This window comes from Sipha flava, unplaced genomic scaffold, assembly GCF_003268045.1.
Source record: "Sipha flava isolate LNK unplaced genomic scaffold, YSA_version1 238_pilon_pilon, whole genome shotgun sequence".
In the NCBI taxonomy this organism is placed as follows: domain Eukaryota; kingdom Metazoa; phylum Arthropoda; class Insecta; order Hemiptera; family Aphididae; genus Sipha; species Sipha flava.
The window spans coordinates 2,000-28,513 of NW_020272880.1; the positions used below are offsets into that span (position 1 = coordinate 2,000).

The window sequence follows — 26,514 nt, forward strand, 5'->3', positions numbered from 1 at the left end:
GTGTATGAGTGTGCCGCGAAAACTAGTGATGTATAATAGTGTGCTGTGAACAAAAATCGAAAAAAAAAATTAATAAGATAATACTATATTACGTTTAAAATTGTAGTTTTACTAGTTTTTCCTAAGCAAAAATGCTGTAACTATGATTATTTATCCAGAAATATGTGTTTATAAGAAAACAAATTGTCGCAATTATAATAAAACATAATCAGTGCTTAGCAAAAACGCCGTAATCATAGTTTGCTTAGAAAGATTGCCGTATATTTTATTTCAAATGCTGCGTTTTTGCTTAGCACTTCCACATAATCTATATTTACGGCGTTGTTGTTTAGGAAACCGATTGCCGTATCTTAATTTTAAAAATTTTAAAAATATTTGGAATTTCGCTGTGGTACATCGCACAAAAATTATACTTCGTTCGGTTATCGATGATACCGAGTCGTGAATATCTTTACGTACAGTTTTTATTTTTACAATGGATACAGAAAATATTGTGTATGATTATGACCCAAACATAAGTGTTATTCATGGTTCACTAGAATCAACAACTACAGCTATAATTGTAGAAATAGATTTATTAGTTGGAGTTAAAAAAATTAATCGAGGTAAAATATTAAAATTATAACTATATAATATATAATATTATGTTGAGTTTTTTATTCGAAAAATAATTAATTGGGTTTCTCTAATTTTCAGATAATAATAAATCTATATTAGATATATCTGAGTTACTTATTTATATTGATGATGGTATAATTGAGATTAAATATGATGTCGAGCTTTTCACAAAATCCGGAGAACTTAGGAAAAGAAAAAAATGTTTAAAAAGTGTAGAAATGCGAAAAAAATTTAAATTTGACTTAGAAAAAGATTAACATAGGGTGTTACCAGGCTGTGATAAAGACAATTGTACAAAACACTGCTTTGAAAAAATACCTTTTTGCCAATTTACGTTTATTTGCACCCCTCATATAAAATCGCTTTAATTTATGACGATCTTCTTCTATTTTTAAATTATAAAACTATTCATTGGTTAATAACTTATAATATAAGAAACATCTAGACTACTGGAGTCTGTAACTATAGTAGGTATACACAACTAATAATAACAAACGTCTGACTTGCAATAAGTGGAACGAACAAATAACGATAATTTACCCATAGACGGATAGTCTGTAATGTGTATTTTATGATATTTCCAAAAACTAATCTCATAATTCTGACGTTAACCATCGTGTTTACTACAACATTTTAGCGCATAATTCTAGACCCACACGTGTATATTTAGAAACACATTTACTAGTATTATTTCAGTTAATTCTTACAATCGAAGGCGCACACGGACGGCATAAAAACTTATCCATTTTATTATTAATCTTATCCATTTTTAGACAATTGATATTGAAAAGTATGGTATGTAAGCTATTTATTGCTATATAGCATAACAATCTTGTTTTATAATAATTACACAAAGTGCACAATATAAGTATTATCCATTTCATGAAATGGATATCCATATAATATATTTTCATCAAAATTCACGATCTGGATGAATTTCATTATCTGGACATCCAGTTCATAAATGATTTCATTATGTGGATGCGACATATACACGTACCAGTGTAGCCAGATCTATAATGACTGTGGTTGGGGAAATATGATTAAAATTTCCATATTGAATGTGTAATTACCGTACTTACCTGAATTTATTTCACCAAGAAACAAAAACATTAAGTTTGTATAATCACATTAATTCATAAAAATAGTCCAATATTTTATTTTTATAAAATGTCCAAATTACCTTGAATGTCTGTATCTTTGGTAATTTCTTGTTTTTCATAAATATGTTTGGTCGTTGAGCTTATCATTGCTCTAATTCAATGCCCGATTTAGGGGGGTTCCTGGGTGACCTAACCCGTCCCCAATTTTGAGCGGCCCTCATATTTTTGGTAGTTTGAAATATTTTTAAATATTAAAACTTCGTAATTATTTCAATGCAACGTTAAATATTTTTTTTTTTTATAGAATCATAACATTTAAAAAAAGAATGATAAAAGTTAATTAAATAATTATTAATCGAGTTAAAAACAATAAAACTATTAAAGATAATTTATAGTTTTAGACAACAATTATCATCAAGGGCGCTTATATGGGGGGAGGACTTGTCCCCCCCTGGAAAATGTCAAAAATCTTGGAAAATTGTTTACTATGATCAGAAAATATTTATTGAAATAGAATTTAAAAATTTAATTTAATATATAAAAATCTATAATTTGTTTATAAAAAATCTATTTACTTAGTTTGGAAAATCAGGTAATCAGCTATAAATAACAATACGCTTTTTCGTTTCTATTCTATGGATAGTTATCAATTCTTAAAATATTGTATATTTCCAGAAATACAGTATGTATATGTCTGTGTTTACACAACCATAATATTTATATAATATTTGTAAATTAATATTTTAATAAATATAGCTAATGTTTTAAGTGTCCAATTCATATTATTAATTAAATAAAAATATCAATAAATTACTTTTATTATAAATTGGTTAAATAATTATTATTTTATAGTTTTCCAGATTAATATATATATATATAATGTAATAGGATAATGTAAAATTGTAAATCCCTTCCTATATCGTGGGTCATTCTTATTTATGAATAGATTGATAAATTAAAATGTTGTCTCCCCCTTGAGAATTTTCCTATGGGCGCCTTGGTTATCGTTATCCTTTACTGTTTCTTGGTAAAAACCGAGGCAATAAATACTAAAATTATAAACAAATCTATTAGTTGTTTGAGTGTCTATTCTATTTATTGAACTATATGATAACATTCAAATAAAATGCGATTAATGTTCGTGCGTGTATAGTGCATGCATCTATTTGTCAGTTATTAATGTTATTTTCATCATAGACAAGAATATTTCTGCAATTACTCTGTGAGTGCTATTTCATGCTTTTATCAAGTACAAGATATATCTGGATTAAAAAGAAAATGTATGGGAGGGGGGTGCCATAAAACATCGAATTAAAGCTAACAAAAGAAAAAAAATTGAAAATTGAAAAGATTCTCTTGACAATAATGTAACAAAAAAATTATTAAAATCAGAAATCTTAATAAATGAAACAATAAAAAATAATTTAAATATTAACTGTAAAGTATGTTGTGCCTCTGGTAAGTATTTAATCTTGTAAATAATAGTAACATTTAATTTTAATTATTGTTATTGAACATTTTTACATTTTATAGATTTAATTGTTAATAATTTTGATACTAGTTGTACTAGTACCCAAAATGGGTTTGGATTGACCAAGTGGTTCATATAGAAAATAATATAATTAGCGTTGATAGGTGTAAAGTTGATTCAAGTAAGTATTTATAGTTAATATTAAAGTATTCGAGTTAAATTATGATTTATTTTATTATTTATTTTTTTAATAACTATTTTCAATCAGTACGGACGCGTGAGGAGGAAAAATAATGTGGTTGATGTTGAAAATTAATAACGAATTATATGATATGATATAAATGTAATATAAATGTATGTAACTATGTGTACGTCTATAAAACTGGAAGGTTACGGGGAAAAACGATGCAAGTCATATATTTATTTAACTGTTTTAATTTTTAAATTTTTATTTGTTTATTCTATGTATAGTTAGATAATAACTATCTAACTATACATGGAATAAAATAATTAGATTTAGATATTGAGGTTTTCTTTGATTTGAAAAATTATATAACTTGGGATATTTTATCAAATCTATTTTTTTACCAACCAAGGTTCTGTAGGGATACGGTGTGTAGCCCTATTAACTGATAATATCAACCGTTTACCCCATTATATATATTATATTACTTTTAAATGTTTCTTGTAATTTATATTTTATGTAAAGCTTTACCATTCAAACGTCGACGGTTACGACAATCGCTTGATCGAGCTTTGCTTTCTCTCGCCACTGATCCTTCGTACGAGTCAGTCGCACGTATTTTTGTAATTTTGTCCTTTCGTTCTCTTGCCTTTTTGGTAACGTTAAGATTTATTCTGTGTGTAACTTTTGTACTTTTTGCGCGCATTTGTTATTCTGCTTCGTCTAGCGTTCTTATTATTATTCTGTCTAGTGTACTATTTTAACATATCGTTACTTTTTATTATTATTATTTGTATTCGTCCAAAATTATATTTCTCTTTTGATAGTCATTTTGGTTTGACAAGTGTTTATCATACCACTCGACACCACCAAAGTTCCTTGAAAATCTGATTAGTGACCACCAGTGGTCGAAATGGCTCAAGATAAGTGAAGGGATGCCTTATAATTCAGATTTCCTGATATCATTATAACATTCTTCACACTTTGTGTACCTATAATATATATATTTTTTTTATAGTTCACATAAAGTATATTATCTTAGTCCGTGGCTATAAGTACAGGTATAATACGAGTTGCGAAACGGCTAATATTAAACAACACGATAAGCCGGGCGCCCAGGCCTGAATGTTAAAAACAATTATTTTCACTGAAAAAAAAAATGTCTTGTATATAAATATAAAAATGATAAGTATATAATTTTAAAATACAAGTCTTAGGAGGAACGCGTTATTCTAGACAAAACAAGTAGAGGGATGAAAACTGTGAATACATAAAAGTAGAGGGATGCCATCCCTCCGTATTCCTCCTACTTCGAGCACTGGTGACTACGCTAAAACATGGTACTTAGCTCATACTCGAGCATCCGGTTTCGTGATTTGTGACCGCCGACCTAGTTCATTGATTACATTCGTTGTATTATTATGGAGAAATACTTGGACAACCCGTTCTCCCGTTGGCGTCGGTTCAAGCAGAAAAAAACAATTATATTATTATTTTTTTACAATTGTGTTACCATATACCCAGTGCCGTAACTGAACTACTAGAGGCCCGTGTGCAAATCAAAATCTTGAGGCTCCTTATAGTTGTAAATATTTGAGCATTTGACCTTTTGAGGCCCCATAATATGGTACGAAGCCCGGGACCTGCGTGAAATGCACACTCTGCACACCCGGTTTTTACGGCACTGCTAGACCAGTGGTCGGCAACTGGTGGCTTCCGGGCCAGATCCTCGTCTATTTTTTGCAGTCCCCATTAAATTCCAAAACAAGGAAATTTAATAATTAATTAATTAATTAATTTTTATTAATTATTAATTATCATATAATTTTTGTGTATTGTTCGGCCCGTGAAGCCTTCTTAATTTTGGAATATGGCCCAAGAGTCCTAAAAGGTTACCGACCACTGCCATAGATTATAGAGCAATAATATATTAGTGTTACAATACATTACATAATTATTATTATTTATTTGACGTAAAAAAAATGTAATTTTATTATTATTATTATTATTAATGCAAAGGCTTATTCATTTGTTGTTTTGTTATTATTTATTTTACATTTATATTTATAATTTTGAATTTTGTAAATAGCACATTAAATTATTAAAAGTACGCGGTGTTCGAGCCGCACATGCTTCACACCGTCGGCACTCGTGCCACATGATTCGCGTGTCCAAGGAGGCTTGATATCGGTCCATCCTAATCCCTCCGTCACCGCCTATCAAAGTCCGGCCTCGAGTCTCACCGATTATCTTGCACAATGTCATCGATGGGGGCGTACAGCGGTGACTCGCCACTTTTCATTTTCAATTCATTAATTTCTTTTTTTTTTTTGTCTTTTACTTTTTTTCTTCGCATCGTGGTGCCGCCTTGACCTGTAAATGGTTTTTAACTTGCAGTCGCATTTTTTTTACGAATCAACGTGTGTACGCCTTTTCGTTGTCATCGTTACATGAGACATAAGTGCGTCCTCACCGCCACCGTAATTAATTAACGTGTGTGCGCCTTCGCCGTCGCTATTCAAAACGGCAGGTACCTACGTTCGTGTTGTTGCCCGGTTCGTGTTTGCTGTTTCATCATTGCTTGTCTGCAAATCCCATCTCATGGTGTCAAGAATAATGTCAATAATTTCTATCGTCAGGTGAGAGTCAAATCGCTAATTATTATTATTATCATTATTATCATTGCAAAAAGTCTATAATTAGCGAATGAGCTTCTGGTCATTTATATTATAAATATTTGTTAATTTATTATTATTTTGGGGCGCCTAATAATTTTAATATTTTTATATTATTATTATTATTATTATTATAATTATTAAGCTTAACGCGCATCCATTGTATGCCTTGTTGTTGTTTTTCAATCATTAATGGCGAATCGTATGATCGATCTTGAATATACCTATCTCGCAACTAAACACGTGTCTTGGCGATTAACTGCCACAGTCGTAAGAGCCGCCACGGCGTTAACACGCAGCATCAGATGCATAATCAGGCGGGGGTGTTACAGGTGTAGTAACATCACCCCCCTTCTTGACCGTGTTATACTTAAATCTTATAAAGGTAAAAATTCATTATAAACCGTGATGAACATTTATCATAACGAAATATATACATTTTACGATAACAGTAATGTAAAAGCCGGGACATGGCTTCTCATTACACCGTTTCGTCTAATAAACTAAAACCATGATTTTGAGTCATTTTATACACGATTTAAAATACATATATGATACAAAATGTATATTTTAAATTTTAATAAAATATTTAAATAATTTCTCATACATTAGTATATTACATAAGAATAGATATTCATGTACACAGGGGTGAAACTAAGAATTTTTATGCTATGGAAAAATTTTTAAATCACCCCCTATAAACCTAACCTATTAAGCCCCTATCATAGAACGAGGATCAAGAATCCTTCCCAACAATTTTTTTTCTAAAAATTATGAATATAATCATACTAATTGAGTTCCAAACATATTATTAGTGATTAAGTTAAAAGAATAAAATTAGTAGTCAATAATAGATTAATAGATCATGTACAAAAAAAATTACACCCTCTAAAATATTACGCCCGGGTATGGATCCCCATCTTTCACCTCATATTTCCACCGCTGTTCATGTATAATGATACTGTACTAATGTGTTAGTATGCTTGTGCCATAAATTATAGGCAAAATTATTATTTTCTTACCTATGTATAATTTTGTTGATTAATTTTGAATAACACCTCTTTTTTTCTTTACGTGCCTGCTCAGCATGTATTCAATATTTGTTTCTTATTTATTTATTTTATAATTTTTTTACTATTTATTATTACAAGTGTTAAGTGGTGTAGAAGCAATCACATATGTGAGTAATATATATATTATTACACACATTTCATATAAAATATGGGTGAGTTTTATATTAAAATGTATTTTTAATTTTTAAATTTAATCTCTTTCCTCCCTTAATATAGAAGCCGCATTTTCCATGTACCCCGGGATGCCGGAACAAAAAGTAAACATTTGATGTATCCAATATTTACGATTTACCAATAAGAACTTGAATGAGAGATATTTGAAATCACAACGCGAAGTGTCTTTTTATATAATTACAATTTATTCTTAAATAAAATACAAATATAAATTTAATTATTACAATAATAATATTATATATTATAATGTGTACAAAACAAATCGAATGAAATTACAATACTAGGTATACTATTTTGATATCGACAGTTCGATTACATTAATGTAATTTCATCCAAGTTGGATTCCCTATTAATAACTGGCCCAGCAGAGAAGAACAACAATTGTTGCGTACACGTGACGATGAATTTTACACATCATGAGAGGGTATGCAAGATAGTATGTGTGGAAGGATGAAGGGAGGTATGGAGGGAGGGAGAGAGATATATAGAGTAAGTGGGAAAGAGGGACTAGGAATTTCGTTTATTTTTTTGAATCTTTTGTGTTTTTATCATTCGCGTGACCGTCAATTGTTGCACACGGGTCCGGACGACCAGTTGCAAATGCCGCCGACCGGGTCGAACGACAATCCCTTCGGGCACGTATACTCCCATCCGAACAACGCGCCATATTCCGTTTTAGCGCACGATATGAACTTCTGGCACGAGAACGGATGCGGGAAACTACCCATGTCCAGACATTCGATGTAACCGTCACCGTGGATGCGCACCTTGCCCTTGAGGGCCACTTGAGATTCGGACGTCCGTTCGGGTTCCGAGTAGTCCGCGTACTGTTCCTGCGCGTTGTCGTTCAAGTACGGCGGCGGCGGTGCCGGTGACCGAACGGTGGTGGGTGAAACGGATATGGGCGTAGTCCTGGACGGGCCCCTGCGTAGCAGGAACGTTTGCCGGGACGTGGCCGGCGGTGCTGCGGTGGTCAAAAGCGACTGCTGGCGGACGACGGGCGCGAACGCGTTGTTGGTCTGAAACGGCAGCGCAGGGTACGGGAGCGGCTGGAACGGACCTGCCTGGAACGGAGACGGCTGGAACGGTGCCGGTTCGAACGACACCGGCAGCTTGATGGACGGTGGTTGAGTTTGAGGCTGGAGCTGCGGTTGTTGTTGAAGGTGTCTCGCGGGCTGCAGTTGTGTTGGCCGTCTGACCGGTTGTACGTCTTCGAATGAATCTTTCGAGTGTGGCACTCGGGGCTCGAAATAATCGTGTTTTGGCGTCGGCTCATGGAAAACGTTCTGCTGCTGCAGCGGGCTGTGCGTAGATGGCCCTGCAATCAAATTCGATCGATATCAAGTTCGTGTCCAATGACAGTATATCAGTGTTGACAAATAACAGACATAACGTCAACTTGTTTGCAATCTACCGCTATCGACAACTTCGACTTATCGTTTTACGTAGATATAGGACAAGGGGGCGGGCCAATGATTTTGCAGGGCATTTGTACTACATTTTATTTTATTTTTTATGCGCTCACTTATTGGTCACATTTTCATTAGTGTTATCACGAGATTTCGGAGAGAGAAAGAGAAATAACCGTGTGCTCGGGATTATATATTATTATTGTTTTGTCCTAGAACTTTAAAATAATTTCGTGTCACCTACTGGATAGGGAAAGTTAACGTACCACAAATTCGGAGCATTGTACAATTCAAGACTAAATATATATTGAAAGCTTTAAACGATTCCAGTGAAAAACCTAATTAAATGCATTTTAAGGTTACTGCACCGTTACACATCTTTAAATAATAAATTAACTGTCCAAAAGTTAGTGTTTATTTTAAAACATTTTTAAATAAAACGTGTATTCTGCTATAGAGTATGAAATTCAAAATATTGGTGTATTTATAAAGTTAATTTTATTTTATACAATTTACGGATTGAGAAAATTTGTTTGATAGTATGTTAAATACTTAAAAACCACATTTCGAATATTTTAAATATTATAAAAATAGCTCTTTTGAAGAAAAAACATTTAGAAATTATCATCACTACAAACAATTTATGTGAACTGAAATACAGATGAAAGTTTTTTTTTTTTATGGTTTTTTTCTAATAGTTTTAAATTTGTAAAAATAGTATCAGTTCTTACTGAATTCATAGTTCGATGGCGGTGCTGCTGCAAGTGTATGTATGGCAACTACAGCTGTATTGGCTAAATCTTCCGTTGATCCACCAATTTTCCTGTCATCCCTAGTTTTTCCAAAAAGACTTGAATCGTCATAATACGGCTGTGGTGACGAACTGAAAAATGTCTTATCGTTTGCCTCTAAAGTTTCTGGGGTCGTACTGGTAGTGATTGAGTTTCTCGATACCGTTGTGCGACTTCTAAATCTTCGTTCCGGATTTCGACTTCTCGGAGTTGTCTGCAGTTCTTCAAAGAAAAAAAATGCAATAAGTTTTGAGTTTTGATGTGCATATTTAAATTGTGTTTTTTATAACATTTTGTATTAATCAATATATTTCGATTAGGATTAAAATCAATATTATTTTTTTCATTGTAAACTCGAATAAATTGAAAAAATGAACATCTTACCTTCCTCGTAACTTGAAGTTGAAGTAGTGGTGTATTCGGGTCTAAATTTCCTTCTCCGATTGTTAGCTTTTATCGAGTATGATTCTGTTGATGAAATTGGTGATGAGTCCTCGGTCGTTACAACATTTGTGGTCGTTCGTTGGATGGGTCTTGTAATCCTATGACGAGTTCTATTTTGCTGAATCTTAAAAACGAACAAAAATCACATTTATTTAAAAAACTTAACAATAATAAAAATCGTCATTATTGTTAAACGTAATACAAATAATACGATTATAATATGTGTTAGCATTCATGTGTATGGTATATTAGCGGATGGGAAGCTTGGGGATGCAATGCAGTGGCGTAGATGATCAAACCATTCACACCATGTATAATATTGTCTTTATTTTATCATGCAACATAATGGTCACCGATTCTTATTCGTCAGCATGGTTGTGGTTGAACCACAGCTTCTCCAGCTTAGACGTATTATCATGCAGCAGTCATCCACTCCCCAGCGATCAAACATTCATAATTCATATATTAATGAAGTAGTATATATTTTTTATTAGTAGCTGTCATGCGCCCGACGGATGATTCGTTTTAGTTGTTTTAACTTGTTATGCAAATGTCATTCATACCTCTTCTACCGTCGACTGGGTGGTGCTGGTGGTGGTGGTTGTGGTGGAGGTAGACTGTTGTACCCTGAACTTTGTTTCGCTCCCACTGAAAACTTCGTTATTTGGTCGGTCACCGTCATTTGTCAACCCGTCGTTCAGAGTATTAAGTTCTAGGGAATCAAATGCTCTAATTCTTCCCCGATTTCTAGTCACATTTTTCACACGATTTGTAGTAAACTCATTTTGAGATCTACCGTTTGGCGAGGGCAACACTCGAATGTACAATATTTTTTGTTCGTCTTTTAAAAATCTTGAATTCTGTCTACCCGAAAACGGAGAGCGTGACGTATCTTTAACTTTTCCTTCGAATGCGTTACTTGCTCGTATTGATCCTCTAGAGGGCTTAGCATATGTACTAGTAGTAATTGGCTGGATGGTCGTCGTTTCGCTTGCAATGTACTTGGTTGGCTCAAAACTGTCAACTTTTGTGATTTTAAATTCCTCGTTACTTGTTGCCATTTCTTCGTAATCTGTACTCGGAAAATTAACTGTGGTAGGAGGGTACGTTGTCGTTTCAAAACGAACGTTATCTGCATTTTCTTCTGAGTTCAATAGTTCCCTTATTGTGGTCATTTCCGTTGTACTTGTTGAGGTTGAGCTAGAAGCTATTGGTCTGCGACTTCTAAAAAATCGCGACTTTTGTATATCTGTGCTGTTCGACGATACTGTCTGACTGATGACTGGTGTCGGTGTTGGTGACTCTGTCGTGCTCGATCTAAACCTTGAAAAACTCCTTCTCGTCAACGGTGAACTGCTATTTATATCGCTATTAGTAGTTGTTCTAACTCTATTAAACGGTTTTGAGCTTGTTTCTAATAAATTTTCAGTATTTGGTTTGATGTATCTTCTATCGGTAGTACTCGTGCTTTCCGTGCTATCATTAACTACAGGTCTGATGAATCTATTAACGTACTTGTTCAAACGGAATCTTTTCCCGGTGTTCGGTTCCACTTTTTTTTCCGTAGTCGTTTCAATCGAATTTCCAGTTGTCGTTACGGTTTTATCTGTAGTTACAATAGGTTTTCTTAAACTTGGTCTAAATTGCACTTGATTGCCTGCACCAAATCGACCTTTGATTATTGATTTTTGAGTGGGTTTCTGTGTCGTGATCACATTTTCTATTGTTGTAGACGAAAGTGTTGTCGTCGATGGAGTTGCTGCGGTACTTGTAACTGATTGGATAACCAGTTCGGATTTCTTATGCTCTAGTAGAAAATTTTGTATGTTTTTCACCCGAACTCGTTGCCTTTCTGTAGCAGCTTCATATATGGATGTAATCACATTAGTTATAGTCGACGTTGGAGCTCTTGTAGTACTAATAATATCATTTATATCTTTATAAACCGATGTTGGGACCGTTGCAGTACTTTTAACGTCGCTAATATTTTCAGTGACAGGTGTTGACATTTTGATCGTTTCACTGCTCTTTGCAACATCAAGTGTGGGAACGTTTATGGTAGTTGTAATTATTTCAGTTAATGGTTCGATATTGAACAAAGTGGTGGTAAATATGCTAGACTCGGTTGTAAAAGCCCCATCACTCACCTTAGTGTATTTATTCTCTCTTGGCTCTTCAAAATTATCCTTTGTTGTTGTTTCGATTGATCTATCCTCGGGTGTTGTAGTAGTTGTCGTACTTCTTTGTCTCAACAACGAAACATACCTAATACGTAACATGGTAGATTTATGAATAACATAAATTATTAAATTACATTAAATTAAACGTAATATGCGCTCGACAAAGTACGAGTAAAGTATATTGTAATAAGTATAATGTATACCTTGGTGCCTGTAAAGTAGGTGATGTAGATACTACGGACACCGGAGTGATTTCTTCATCACTAATTATTTCATCTTCCTTATAAGTTGGTCGTTGTCTTCGTAAAGTAACATATTTCGGACTTGTTGTTACTTCAGTATCACTTTCTGTTGATCTTGTTCGACTAATTGTAGTGTATTTGGGCGATGAATCACTTTCAGAATTTTCATCTGCCACTTCTCCTAAATCCCGGTACCTAGATCTATCAACTGTTTTATAAGTCGGTTTGAACTTTTCAGTGGCCGTATCAACAGAAGTTTCCTCTTCTTCGGATTCTTTATTATCTTCGGTTACGTCTTTCGATGGCCTGTAATTAAAAATGGTATAAGTTGAAAACAATTAATAACGTGTTTATTACTGTTATTAATACAAACCTTTGTCGTCTTATTGTAACATATTGAGGTTTATCTTTTTTATAATTGTTATTATCATCTTTGTTATCTAACCCTTCACTTTGGGGACCTGGTCCATTTATGTATGAAGATTGAAATCTTTGAATAAACAAAATTATGGTAAAATAATTATATATTTTATATGAATTAACAATTAATATTACCTGTTTGAAGGTATTTTTAAAACTTTGTTGTATAGAGATTTGCTTATAGGTGGAGTTGTTACTTCAGTTGATCCGTCTTTAATGTTAAGTTGTTTTTCCAACTCAGCCACACCACCTTTATAAAACAATAGGTTTACGTAATAATCGTAAATTATATTATATTTATTAATATGTACCTAATTTTTTAATCAAGGTAATCAACTGTTTAATTTCTTTTGGATCTTCTTCTTCTTCAAATTCATCTTCTGCATCTTCTTCTACATCTGGAGTTTGAGTTGTTGTAGTGGTGGTCGATGTAGTTGTAGTAGTTTTTATTCCAGTTTTGATCGGCTTGGGAGTAGTTGTAGTTGTAGTTGTTACGTCAGAAGTTTTTTTATCTTTACAGACAACATTTCGGCTGTAATCGCAAGAGTCCGAAATTTTATTGAAAACTAATCCAGAAGGGCATGTAAACTGATGAGCTACAATTCCTAAATTTGACGGGCCACTATCCAAACACCAGAAATACTTTTTACATTCACGCGGATGTGGGAAGAATCCTTCGTCTTTGCAGGTAAAATCTTTAAAAAAAATTTAAAAACATGCATTTATATTAGTTATGTAAAACATACATTTTGAAAATAATCAATTCATAAAACTAACCTGTTCCTGTATCGGGTGTAGTTGGTGGTTCTGGCGTAGTTGTAGAAGCAGCAGATTTTTCAATTGGTACAGATGTAGTAGTTCTTGTTACTGGCCTTGGTTTTGGTCGAGATTTCAACGAAGTTTTTGTTTCTTTTCCTTGGCTTGATTCAATTTTAGAATCTCTATAATATTACGTATTTTCGTTAGTTGTATATTTTATGCTAATATCGTTGTAATTAGATAATAAGATGTGTACCCTAGAAGGGCTTCTTTTCCTGCTTCAATAAGAGGATATGCTCTACTATGACAGCTTCCTCTAAAATCATCATTGTCAATTGACCAAAACATTATACCGCCCAAATCGTTTTCATTCACATAGTTGGCCTGTTAAAACATATCAGAGTTAAAAATATAAAATTTTTGTTATATTTTCCATAAAAATAATGTACCTTTAATTTGACAAACTCTTCGTCGTCGTACCCAACCCATTGATTATCTTTGAACGCGTAGGGTCCCATTGCTTTTGGTTTTGGTTGTTCAATGGTCCACGTATCATCTTTTTTCAAATTCCCACAAATCTGTTATAAATATCGTAACAGGTTAGTATAGTTTTTTAATTCCCACCGCCTTACCAATATTTATCGACGAGAAATAACTATTAAATTATTATTAATGTTTAAATATTCATTAAAATACTATTATCAATTGATCTCACATTGATGTGGGTATAATATGCATTGTTTGTGTACATTAACAATCACGGAGTGTTGTAATAAGTAAAAATAATAATATTACAATATAAATAAACTTGTAAAACCATGAAACATGTCGAAATATAATAATAAAAAATGTGTAACAAAAATATATAAATTCATATATATATATATATATAAAATAATACCTATATATAATAAAATTATAATATCTATTTATTTTATTAAGAATGTATTGAGCGTTACTAATCTTGTAATTATTATCGTGATTTCATTGTGAGGATATTAATTTCTAACCGAGGTGAAAAGAAATTAACTTTACTAAATGTATATTGCGTTCTGACTAATATAATAAATATTGAATTACATAGTCGGTTAAAAATAATAATTGGATAAATAGAAATATGGAAAATATTGAATAATCAAAACGTATAATAACGTATCGGAAAAAACTAATGGAAAACCAAGACCTTACAGTTTCTAGTATTGAATGTACTCCATGGTTGTCACTCTTGACGGACGAATGAATTTTCCTTAGAATGGTTGAAAAAGTCGATCAAAGCAAATCTGTAGAATTTAAAGTGTTTCTTGAAAAATTTAAAAATACCATCGTTGTGGGTGCCGTGAACACATCCATGGAATAATGAGATTGTAATCTTATGGGAAAGCGGGATAAGTCCATACGAGAGGCATAACCGAATGATAAGGTTTTTCGAACAATAAATCAAGATAGAAAAAAAATTATTGAATTTTATTTGTCCATGACCGTTATTGTTATTGTTATCGATAACTATTAATCTCATTTGTAATAAATTCCCGCTCAAAGTCTTGTTTTAACAAAATATGTATAATCACTATTTATTGTTCATATATTGTTATTAAAAAACTTTTTTACTTATATTTGTTTGATGTGGAAAAAACTGCATCAAATTACGGGAAAGTAAGCACAAATTATTTAATGATTTAATTTGGAGGAATATTGATTATACTTTTTAGTTAATTACTGTTAATTTGAAACCATGTATTGTGGAGCAAAAGCGCATGCTATACGTAATTATTCTAGCGTTTTATACGTGGTTATATTAATATGCGTTTTGATTGATAACTTTTTAGTTTTTATTAAAGTTGGTTCGTAACTATGCGCGCAAAACAAATCATCAATCATGGTATGAGAGTTCAATTTTAATAGCCATTAAATCAGTAATTGATGATAAAAATAGTTATACTAAAATATCAGTTAAACATGAAAATCACAAACTGTACCTAAAATAAATAAAAGATAAATACATTTTATAAAAGATGAGTTTATTGATAACAATTTATGTTATTAAAAATGTTTTAATAGAGATATTGTGTATCACCGATTATCTTTTTACTATTTAGATCATAAAACAATCATACGGTCTTGCCCAAAGGCTATACGGTTTTACCCTACTCATGGGACAAACTTGTATTTTTAGGTATTTTCAAAATTTGGATTTTTTTTTAAGTTACTGTTAAAATTATTGAAAAATTCTTAAACATGTTGAAGCTAACAATATTTGTAATATAATTATGCAATTCAATGACAAATCCTTAAAATGTAAGTTCTACAGTGCTTAAAAGTTAGTAGTACGTTTCTGCCCTGCCTTTCCCTATATATTTTAGGCGTTAATAAAACAACGTGAAATATATCAATGGTTGAACAGTAAAAAATGTACACATTGGCGTACATTCAATTCTGTTGTGGAGGAGATATAATTATGTAAATTGTTTTTATGTCATTATAAAATGTCTATTTTTATATCTCCTCGAACGAAAAAATAATGTTTTTGTGATTCAATCATAATTAAAAAAATACTACTTTTCATACACACGTTAAAATAAGTTTTATGGAGATTTATCCCAAAACTCTCCTTCCCCATTTGTGTAACACTGAATGTAATGTTTACTAGTAGATTTTAAAATGCGTACAGAGTATGAGTGTTAAGAAAAAGAGATACAATTGTTGATTAATTTTAAGCTGTCATTTTTGACGGAAAACAAAAAATCAAAACGGATGCGCGGCGACGTTTATTAAGGAACTAGTAGAGCGTAGTGCGTGAAAAATTTAGAAAAATAAAACCTGCTCAGTTACATTATGTAAGGTCCAGAAACATCGTTCATGGTTCGGAATGGGCAATTATAGATTTTTAATTTCTTTTTTCTTTTTTATTTGCTTACCGATATGGTTTGTATAGTTATCAAGCATTAGCATTAGTCAACCACTTATAATAATAATTGTATACCTAAATATCATTAGATAATTGTCGTTTTATTTATATAAAAAAATATTTTATTAAATATTCGATTTCACATTAGGACATTAGAATTCTTGTTACTTGCTATATTTTGTAATTATTTAGATTGGACCGATAAAAAAATTTTGGGTGGTGTGTGATTTAAGATTAAGATGTACTGTTTTGTTCTTACCTCGTAGTAGGCCAAGTATCCTTTTTCTCTGGTGGCTTCACCTTTTTCGCCAGGACCATCTGACGGAGCACCTATGTCCGTACTTTCTTTGTTAAAAAGCGTATATGATCTACCATAAGTTGGAATACCGAGGATCAATTTATTTTTATCAGCTCCAGAAGCAATATAATGCTTTATGGTGTGATCCTAGAATTGTGTAAACAACAAGATAATTATAATGAACGTTCGAAATACAATGGTGGGTGACAGAAAATTTAAAATTACAATATTAAGTTTAGCGTCAAAGTTATATTCTGAATCTTCTTCCAAGGGATACAGCGGAGAATGGTGATTGACGGCCGGCTCGTATGACGAGTGATAATCGTACGTCAGTAAGTTCATAAAGTCCAAATGCCTGCATAGTACAAATTAAATAAATATTGTAAATCAGCGCAAAAAACAATGAAATCGAATGCTGAATTAAAAACGTATTCTTACTTGTTTAGTTCAGGAATATCATATCCTTTATCGATGTATTCAATACCCGCTGGTACAGCCATTGTGAGTAGTAATCTGGATCGGCCGGTTTTTGATGATTCTCTATTGAACTCTTCTCGTAGTTCCTTCATGTCGAAAAAAAATATATTATTATTGAAATTTTTCCATACATGTATATTATTTTTTAGCATTTTAATTACCTTTACTAAAGATGCATAGTTCTCTTTATCGCTGGGCTTACTTCCGTCCCTGTAGGCGGGGTATTCCCAATCCAAGTCGAGCCCGTCAAAATTGTTCTGCCTGAGAAATTTAATAACGTTTTTGACGAACTCTTTCCTTTTACTCTCATCATCGACCAATTTCGAGAACCTCGCGGAACCTTCGTTCCATCCTCCGATCGCCAACAGCGTTTTGAGATTTTTGTTATATGTTTTCAGCCCGTTGAATTTCGCATAGCCGCCTGTTCGAAATTATTGCGGGAGGTCAGTATGAAGGTATTATTACGTCAATGGAAAACTAAAGCGCATCGGTCGAAAGCGTACCTTGTTCGATGTCTTGGTACTTGTCGTAAGGGCGCAGGCCGTTCTCCTTGTCAAGACCGCCGAACGCGTATATCAGATGCGTGCACAAGTACGGGTTAATGTTTTGCGGCGAAAATTTGGCCGTGCCCGGTCTGTACACACTCCAATTCGTGTAGTAACACACCACTTTCTTCTGATCGGACGACTCTCGTTTATTAATATCATCTGTAATGCATTACGAGATCCCGTTACAAGTATGCATACAATAGGTATCGTATACTTGCAGTTCAAGCACAGTGGCGGATGGTTCACGTGCAAGGATTGATCAATAATGGGATGCGTAAGGACAACGGACGACCACCAGTCGTAAACGATCGAAGTCGACGTAACCGCCGGTATGTCGTATGGAGGGAGTTATTATGGAGTCATTATGGTTCAGTAGCACTGTAATAAGATCACGACCTAAGACGCCTGGCACGGCGCGTCTTGGGGTCTCGCATGAATTATTAATAACTCGTTAAACTGTTTCCGATACATTGAGATAAGGACGGTGACAAAATAAAATTATATTGTTTTCGCTTTGCGTTGTAACAGCTGCAGACGGGCCAAGGTAAATCGCAGCTGGGAAAAACGTGATGTAAATTATGTAGAATGCAGATCACATCGAATGGGATCCTCAAGGTCCGACAGACCGTTGAACTAGCTCAATGCGATTTTCCAACGCGGGGAAAATAAATAACGCCAGCCACCAATAACAAATTACGATTTTGCAATGAAATAGATTCGACTTTAAGTAATATCGAATTTGTAGCGGTTGAATATTTATCGAAGGCCAACAATATAATTTTGAATTGATTTTGAAAATTTCCTATAGTATCGTACACAATTAAATTATTATTTTACCGTGTTGAAAATAATAAAATTAAATTGTTCAGCGTTATTAGATTTATTTAAATGGCACACGGCAAAAACCATTATAATTAATTCTAAATCGTGTAGAACATTATAATATAATACCACGTGATTGTGTATAAATAATTTATAACCTACAGACTCGTACATCGATATCGTATAATAATTTGTTACGTTACAAATAATGTAAATACAATAATTATCGATATCGGGTGTCTCGTGAACAAAGTTGTCGTCCCTACGACTTTCGCGTGGGAGGAAATACAACATTACGTAGCAGAATCGTTTAGCCGCAAGCACTTACGTTCGGCGTCAGACACGATGATGAATCCAAATGTTAACAACCATGGCAACAACTTCATCTGAAACAAAAATAAACATATACATTGTTACACACGATTATTAGGGGTTGGAAAGCATGCGTAATAATAATATTACAGTCGGCAAAGTACAAAAGTCATCATCGGAACCGAAATGCCGAAATGTTCCCAATGATTGTACAATAAATAATATATTTACGTAACCCGTCAAACAAACGCAATAATATGTAGATCGTGTATCGGTAAATCACATTATACAAGACCGTGACAAGACCGTGTCTAATCTCTACGATTTGCAGGATAAAAAGCTGAATTTGCATAGTCGCGTATGTGTACAAACGAAACACCCATTGCGAGTACACACGCATATATATATATATATATATATTCGTATACTATAATATGATATACTAATATTGTTCATAACGATCCGAATTTGCTGAATAATAATATTGCATTACAATGAACGTACTCTGTACACAGATTCGTTATCAACAGTTTACGGAACTTGTATTTCCGCGTAACAATGTCCGGAGTGAAAAAATAATAAGAAAATATAATGCATCTATTTACTGTAGCGGTATACGGGGAACGGAAGAAACAAACCTCGTTATCATTACGAATCTGTGGGCAGTCATGTTATTTTATGCTATAATATTATTGTATACATATTTTTTTTCGACAAAATTAATGGCTACACCGACTACGGCTATTAGCCTGTGTACTTTTAAAAATTTAGGTAAACAATTTCGACTTGGGAACTAGAGTTGTATTTTTACAACGCTATAGATTGTTTATAAAATTAATTTTTATTAAGAAGTTTATGATTTATCTGCTGTCGTTTACGCTCATAGCTTCTTCTATGTTTTTGTGGTAAAGAATGGAAGTCTCGCGTATTTTGTTATTCTGTATGGTCTTGCATCTTACGTTGGACAGATTATTTAGCTTGGAATTTGTAGCATTCAGTTGACGGATCTTATCATATAACTATTATACTTCGTTATACAACCAGCCGAAAGCGTCAAAAATATTGTCTCAGAATACCTAAATTAGCACGTCACATTAATGATTTAACGCGTATCGTTGAGTTCGGTTTTAATCGGCACATCGCATCGTTTTGATACAGTTCTTGTCTAATAATAATAATATAACAGTTAATGTTTTTAGAAAAAATAAAGCCAAAGTTGCATATCGTTGTATAGGTACATCAAATAAAAGTTTTACGAAAATGTCAATTTTTTATTATCAAACATTTAATAGTATTTTCTACTGTCAAATTTGTCTGGTGTCTCAAACGCGTGGGTGCTATCTACTTTTGTTATTATTATTATTATTATTATTATTATAATTATCTTGCATACACGCGCAAACACGTTTTTCATAGAATTTAAAATTAAACACATATTTATAATAGTTTTTTAGTTTTTATTTTATGTTACCCGATCGAATGCAATGTATCTTGTTGTCATTTCTTTTCTTGTATTTGGGTAACATAATAATAATTGTTTACCAACAGTAGTCTATAAAAGTGAAAGCCGCAGGTTTTTTTTCCTATATAAGATATTATCACAAAAGGCTAAATATCAACGACCTTCTTACCCTGGCTCTAAACAGTCCTTAAATCATAATATAATATTATATTATACAATGGGGGTTATTAATATTTAAATTGCACGACGTGCGTAGAACACTTGAGTGCCTACATCTCATGGAGCCGCCATCGTAGTCGTGTGTAGATGACCGCACAAATATGTTGAATTATTACAATACAAAATAATACTACACGTACCTGTGAGTTGTTTAACTAATCCTTTCAGTTCAAGAATACGAATTATCGGAAGTGTGCTGTGACTGCATATCATGGTTTTATACTATTGTTTACGCTGGAACCTAGCCCAATTCTCACGTATGAAATCTACTTGGACTTTTTTCCTTTTTATTTTTAATCATAAACGTGTGCTTTTATATACAGTTGTTGCTTCAATAATTCTGTAACTATTGTTTTGAAGATTATCTTCAAAAACAGTTTTGACAATATTTTTCGATCAAAAAAAAATTACTTGAAACCAACTCGTAGTTTGTGTAGCAGTAATTTTATTAAATTAAAATGTTTCACAAATTCTTTATCTGACCTATGTCGGTATACCAACATACTATAGTGAGGAACAATAATATTCGTTAGGTTTTGGTTTTGTATAATCGCGTTACGATAAAATGTCGGTTCTCACGATTTGCACAACTAGATAAATGGATAAGTAGAAAAACAGTGAGAGGAAGTGAAATTAAAGTTTTCACGTACATTTTCTTAAAAATAATAACAAAGTACAACAACAAAATAAACGAAAAATTACTATTCTAATGAAATAATTGAACAAAGTTACGTCTGCAGATACTACACGAAGATATTGTGAAAAGAGTAAAAAAAAGGTTGAAAAGTGTGGCAATTAGCTTTCGATTAGGCATTATAATTGTGTAAATTGCAGGCCATAATTGAAATTCACTTATATTGTGCGTACGTTTTAACTTATTTAGGTGTGCACGACACACACGATGTACATGTATTTTTAAAAAAGATGATGCCAACAATAATGTGCATTTCATCCTGCGATTAATTTTTGTTTTGAGTCTAAGTTTCGTTTTGTTGTTTTATTACAAAGAAATCTTAATGCGTGTACATTTTCATACCTCGTATTTTTCCAGAATAAACAACTTGTCCACATGGTCTTTATTACGATTCACATGCATCGAAAACCTAATTTTGTTATAAACTTATAATCAAATTACACAATTATTATTCGTAGACAAATATTTCAAACATCATTCTACTCGGTACACAGTCGTCTGTCATTATTTTCGCAATTATTATTGTATCTTGTGTACATTTTTTTGTAATAATATCATCCGTTTCGTCATATCCATCATATTATATAGGTATTTTTGATGAAAATCACGTAATTCCAGTTCATCGTCTTGTCGAACACGCTTCAGTTTTCGTTTTCTAAAAACAACTAGGGTGGTGGTGAATTATTTATCCTGTCGTCCTTGATGCGATTTACGGAAACCGATCAAACATGAAATTCAAGTTATTTACTGTTATGACTGTGCACAAACGTAATGTGTACACGTGTGTATCTGAGTATATATAATATATTTTTGTATATATTTGTAGTTGGTAGGATTGTCTTAAAAAAATCTATTACGAAACGAATTAAAAAAATCTCACACGTTTCATTGTTGATTTCCAATAGTCTCTGTAGGCATCTAATTGATCGTGTAGTTTTTTCTATTTTTTGTAAACTATATAAATTATTTTATTTGTCTGTTCAATAATTTTATACATAGTATCGATGATAAGACATTGGACACGCATAACTCTCATCAAGTGTATTGATTCATTTTGAAACCTCTAAGAGACAGGATGGATTACAAATTAATTACATAACAGCAATTGTGTTAGGAAGTTAATTTTTATTTCCACGTCTGTCATGCTGCCCAAGAATTCTTCACATAATCGCACTACTGTATATATATATACTACTTATAAAACTATTCATTGTACGTATTTTACGATCATTATTATTACTATATATTATTTTAATTCTATAAATAAAGATTTTTATTTTTACAATCAAATGGATGACGATGGCTATGGTCTATTTATGTCGCGTTCTTAACAATAAGGAAAAAGTTTCACAACGTCTTTATATACTTCATTTGTTTAGAATTACACTCGTTAAACTTGAAATTTAAATAGAGAAATTAACCTTCATTATAACGTTTTAAAAGTATGGACTGTCCATTGTCATCACGCAGTGTTCAATTTGTTTTATTTATTAAGCAAACAATCAATGACAATGAAGTATATATTTTAATTTTGAACATACAATTGTGTAAAAAAAAAATTAAACGGTATAAATTGTAGCACTCATTGACATATTTTTAAAATAACAAAACATTTTAAATGTATATCTATCTCAAAGCGTTTCATTTTTTATACATAAAATGTCACTTTATCCGCATAAACCCATTGATTATATCGTTCTTGATTCAACACCATACAGTTAACCAACAATATTAATGTGATTTCAGAAGAATTATACTAAAAATTACTGGCATACATAATAAAATATAACTGTTTTTAAACACATAATATTTTTATATTCTACAGCGATTGGCTAAAAATGTTATTTTTATCGATTAGTTATTGTATCATAAACTTGCTTATCGTCGATTCACTATTTCACGTGAATTCAAAATTTTTATTGGACATGGAAAAGATAAACGTAATAATGTTGAAATTGAAAGAAAAAACCATGAAAAAAAAAAAAAAAAATAAGAACCAAAAATATATCGAATAAATGAACCCAAGGTATGCATGCATTCTATTATACTGAGTTTTGTTTCTACCGAAGCCAATGATTATTATATTCTGCCTGTAGACTATAATTATTGGTATTGGTCATTAATGTTATTGCACACGAGAAAAACGTAAATCGCATAATCGTGTTGTAACGTTGAAAACATTGTCCAACGCGGTTCAATATATAATGGATATATATATATATATAGATGGTCGGTTCGATGGCAACACGTGTAACATCATCACAGCAATGCTTATAATCTCTGTTTATATACGGATGTACGACGGGACACAATCGAATGATCGATGCGGCGGCGGCATTATAGTTGAGCTAACGCCAGGCAACCGATTACTTGTCACGGCTGTACACCACAATTTGAACTTTGAAACCGATTTAGATCCAAAATCGTTATGCCCGTTTTCGATTCGATCGTAACGCGTTGTTTTTGTTTTCCTCACAACAATCGTGTGCGGTTTAATGAGTCGAAACTTCGACGGCTGTAGCTAACGTGTGGATGTAATAGAAATACTGTTACGCCGCGGCAAAACGTGGCTTGCAGAGATTACCATTTTATCAAATCGCATTCGTAGGATCGGTCACGTTCAATCATAGGAAACATTAACTCTCCTGTATATATGTAGCGTATAAAGAAGTCGTTACCCGAAATCCGCGATACGATCGTAACAATATAATGTCTGTACGTCCGTGCCGTGCGATCGTAATCTCCGCGCATTGCTTTCGACGCACGTCATCAGTCTGGGTTTCGCGCCAATGTGGTCAAGCCGTTGGACCACTACCTGTACGATTTTTGAAAAATCTTTTTTAACCGTTCATACGGATCGTAAACGATAATATAAAAGTTTTTTTTTTAATATATTTGGAATAAAAAAGCTCAGCCGCACGCGTTTGATTTACATGCAGATCATGTTTTATATTTCCACGTACAAGTTCTACATACGCACTACTACGGTGTAGACTGTGGTATGCTTTTTTTTATTTTCCTTTCGTTTTTACATATCGCGTTGCCTACTCGTTGAACTCATATGCATGTGTCGCCATGCAATATTATAGCGGTGTGAGATAAGATAGAAAGAGAGAGAGAGAAAGAGAGAGTTACGGTGACTTTAACGCGGGTCATCCATCTGCCACCAGGCGGTCCCGTAGGCGAGGAGAGTACATAAGTATACGCACACCATATATTACATTAGGGTTTCCGATAATTACGTAAAACAGTGTATTGGTTTGCAGTCGTCGCCTATTTTATTCTTTCTTTCTACTGCGCACATCTATATTTTACCCGTGCAAATCGTATAAATACTTACGCAGAACTACGTGTCTTAATAGGTGTGTTTATAATACGTCGTACGCGCGACTGCAGTTGTTTCGTAACCGGTAGATTAGAAACGGATACTTTAAACAGCAAATTAAAAAAACGCCGAATGTCAATACTCGACATATCGTCGTCAATTTACAAATTATTATACGTATCTGCTGGGCCGGTATAGTGTACACACGGTATCGCTGCGGTGTTTTGAAATTTGTCCCGAAGCAGACCAGCGCGATTCGATTCGAATAGCATTCCGAAAAACGTAAGACGTGTCTAGAATTCGAACCATAACGGTAGTACAACATTTTTCTACTTTTCGTACATAATGTAGGGTATACCGTACTATGTTATGACGGGGTTATTCGAGAATCTCGGAGTACCAATGATTCGAATGCCGGTGTACATGGAAAATAGAAAGAAAAGACAAAAAAAGTGTACGATATTTGAATATTTAAAAAAATACCTGGTGGTTTTCCCGCGGATTTGTTTTCTCCGTCTGTTTCACACGTTTATTACGTGTATATAGCATGAATTTTGTTCCGCACTTCCGCGGTAGGTACCAATGATCGGTGACCATGGTGACTCTCTAATTGAGTTTAGGGTGCACGCAGGTCCGATTCGCACGCGCAGACCAACCGGGAAAACAACGTTGCATATTTCGTATACATTCCGCTCGCGCACCTCGTTAATGGTTTGTAATTTTCAAACCGGAATGAAGATTAATACGTACTTCTACTTCACACGCGTCCGTATAAAGCAATGTTATTCACCGTAGCTGGTAAACCACCGCGCGCACCTTATTAGAATGTGTACGCGTAATCGAGTAGATACCGACATAATCATATCCCAATATACACTTATGAAACTTATATGATTATATGGATCATCAAAATTTCTAGTGCACATGGTTCATAACGGCTTTAATTTGCCTTAAGTGAATTATTTTTTCTTTTCGAACGTGTGAGCTTATTTCAAGCCTGCAATGGAATGATATTCAATCTGTTATACAATTTAAAATCAATTCGTTGTCGTTTAAGTCATTATTAACATTTTAGTGTATTAACGTAAATGGTTTTTTTTTTATTCTATGCGTTCAGGTCCGAAGAAAATCTCATTTGAGAAACGCAGAATATGTGCTCGTTAACAAAATCTGTTATGTCCTTTGTGATGACGAAAATTCTTAAATCATTTAGAGTATAATTTAACGAAACATTGGTTCATTCCCACAGTTACTTTTTGTTAAGCCTATATTAAAAGTGACGGTACTTGTTTGTTATCGCCCCGCCAGTACACCGTATAAAATTTATCGCCCCGCCACTCTTGTTTGTTATCGCCCCTCCAGTACATCGCATAAAAATTATCGCTATTGCTAATCGTTTGTGATCTATTTTAGAAAATGAGAAAACTACATTTTATCATTTTTATGATACAGAATATTAGTTTGTTGCTGGCATTCGTTTACCATTTCATTTACTTATTACCTACTACAGAGAAATTCGAAAAAATTAATTTAATACGTTAAAATGAATTTTACTGAATTACTTACAATTGTTTCAAATAGTGATACTGGAATTAGCTTTTTACAACAACATAATATAATTAAAGTTAGTGAAGTGTGTGAAAATGGCCATATAATGTTTATCAAGGGATCGCGATGGCGATGTCAGAAAAGAAGTTGCCGAAAGGAAAAAGGATTAAGAATTAATAATTGGCCAACTGGTTCTAGACTACCAATACATACAATTGTCCATTTTATATACTACTGGGCCCGAGAAATGTCTTCAGTAACATTTTGTAAACGTGAACTAAATATGGGACAAAATGCTGTGGTTGATTGGAGTAATTATCTACGTGAGGTATGTGTATGGAAGCTTGAAATTAATCAAAAT

General features: G+C 32.9%; 1 protein-coding gene and 1 pseudogene across 1 annotated transcript in view; one reads left to right on the forward strand and one right to left on the reverse strand.

Moving 5' to 3' along the window:
- Window positions 1-475: 475 nt before the first annotated feature.
- Window positions 476-986, forward strand: LOC112683974 (annotated as a pseudogene).
- A 6,847-nt stretch (window positions 987-7,833) lies between these two features.
- The window catches only part of LOC112683988 (mucin-5AC-like), a 43,122-nt gene continuing 24,441 nt past the window's right edge, over window positions 7,834-26,514 (reverse strand). The window contains exons 2-18 of the mRNA XM_025555269.1: window positions 18,922-18,979; window positions 17,727-17,930; window positions 17,385-17,644; window positions 17,185-17,309; window positions 16,972-17,101; window positions 16,708-16,893; window positions 13,993-14,121; window positions 13,800-13,927; window positions 13,562-13,725; window positions 13,096-13,479; window positions 12,920-13,034; window positions 12,738-12,854; window positions 12,326-12,670; window positions 10,506-12,207; window positions 9,883-10,066; window positions 9,439-9,720; window positions 7,834-8,616 (exon numbers count right to left, since the gene is read on the reverse strand). Coding sequence (XP_025411054.1) covers window positions 7,862-8,616; window positions 9,439-9,720; window positions 9,883-10,066; window positions 10,506-12,207; window positions 12,326-12,670; window positions 12,738-12,854; window positions 12,920-13,034; window positions 13,096-13,479; window positions 13,562-13,725; window positions 13,800-13,927; window positions 13,993-14,121; window positions 16,708-16,893; window positions 16,972-17,101; window positions 17,185-17,309; window positions 17,385-17,644; window positions 17,727-17,930; window positions 18,922-18,979 — 5,268 coding nt within the window. The 3' untranslated portion in view covers window positions 7,834-7,861. The remainder of the gene's footprint in view (window positions 8,617-9,438; window positions 9,721-9,882; window positions 10,067-10,505; window positions 12,208-12,325; window positions 12,671-12,737; window positions 12,855-12,919; window positions 13,035-13,095; window positions 13,480-13,561; window positions 13,726-13,799; window positions 13,928-13,992; window positions 14,122-16,707; window positions 16,894-16,971; window positions 17,102-17,184; window positions 17,310-17,384; window positions 17,645-17,726; window positions 17,931-18,921; window positions 18,980-26,514) is intronic.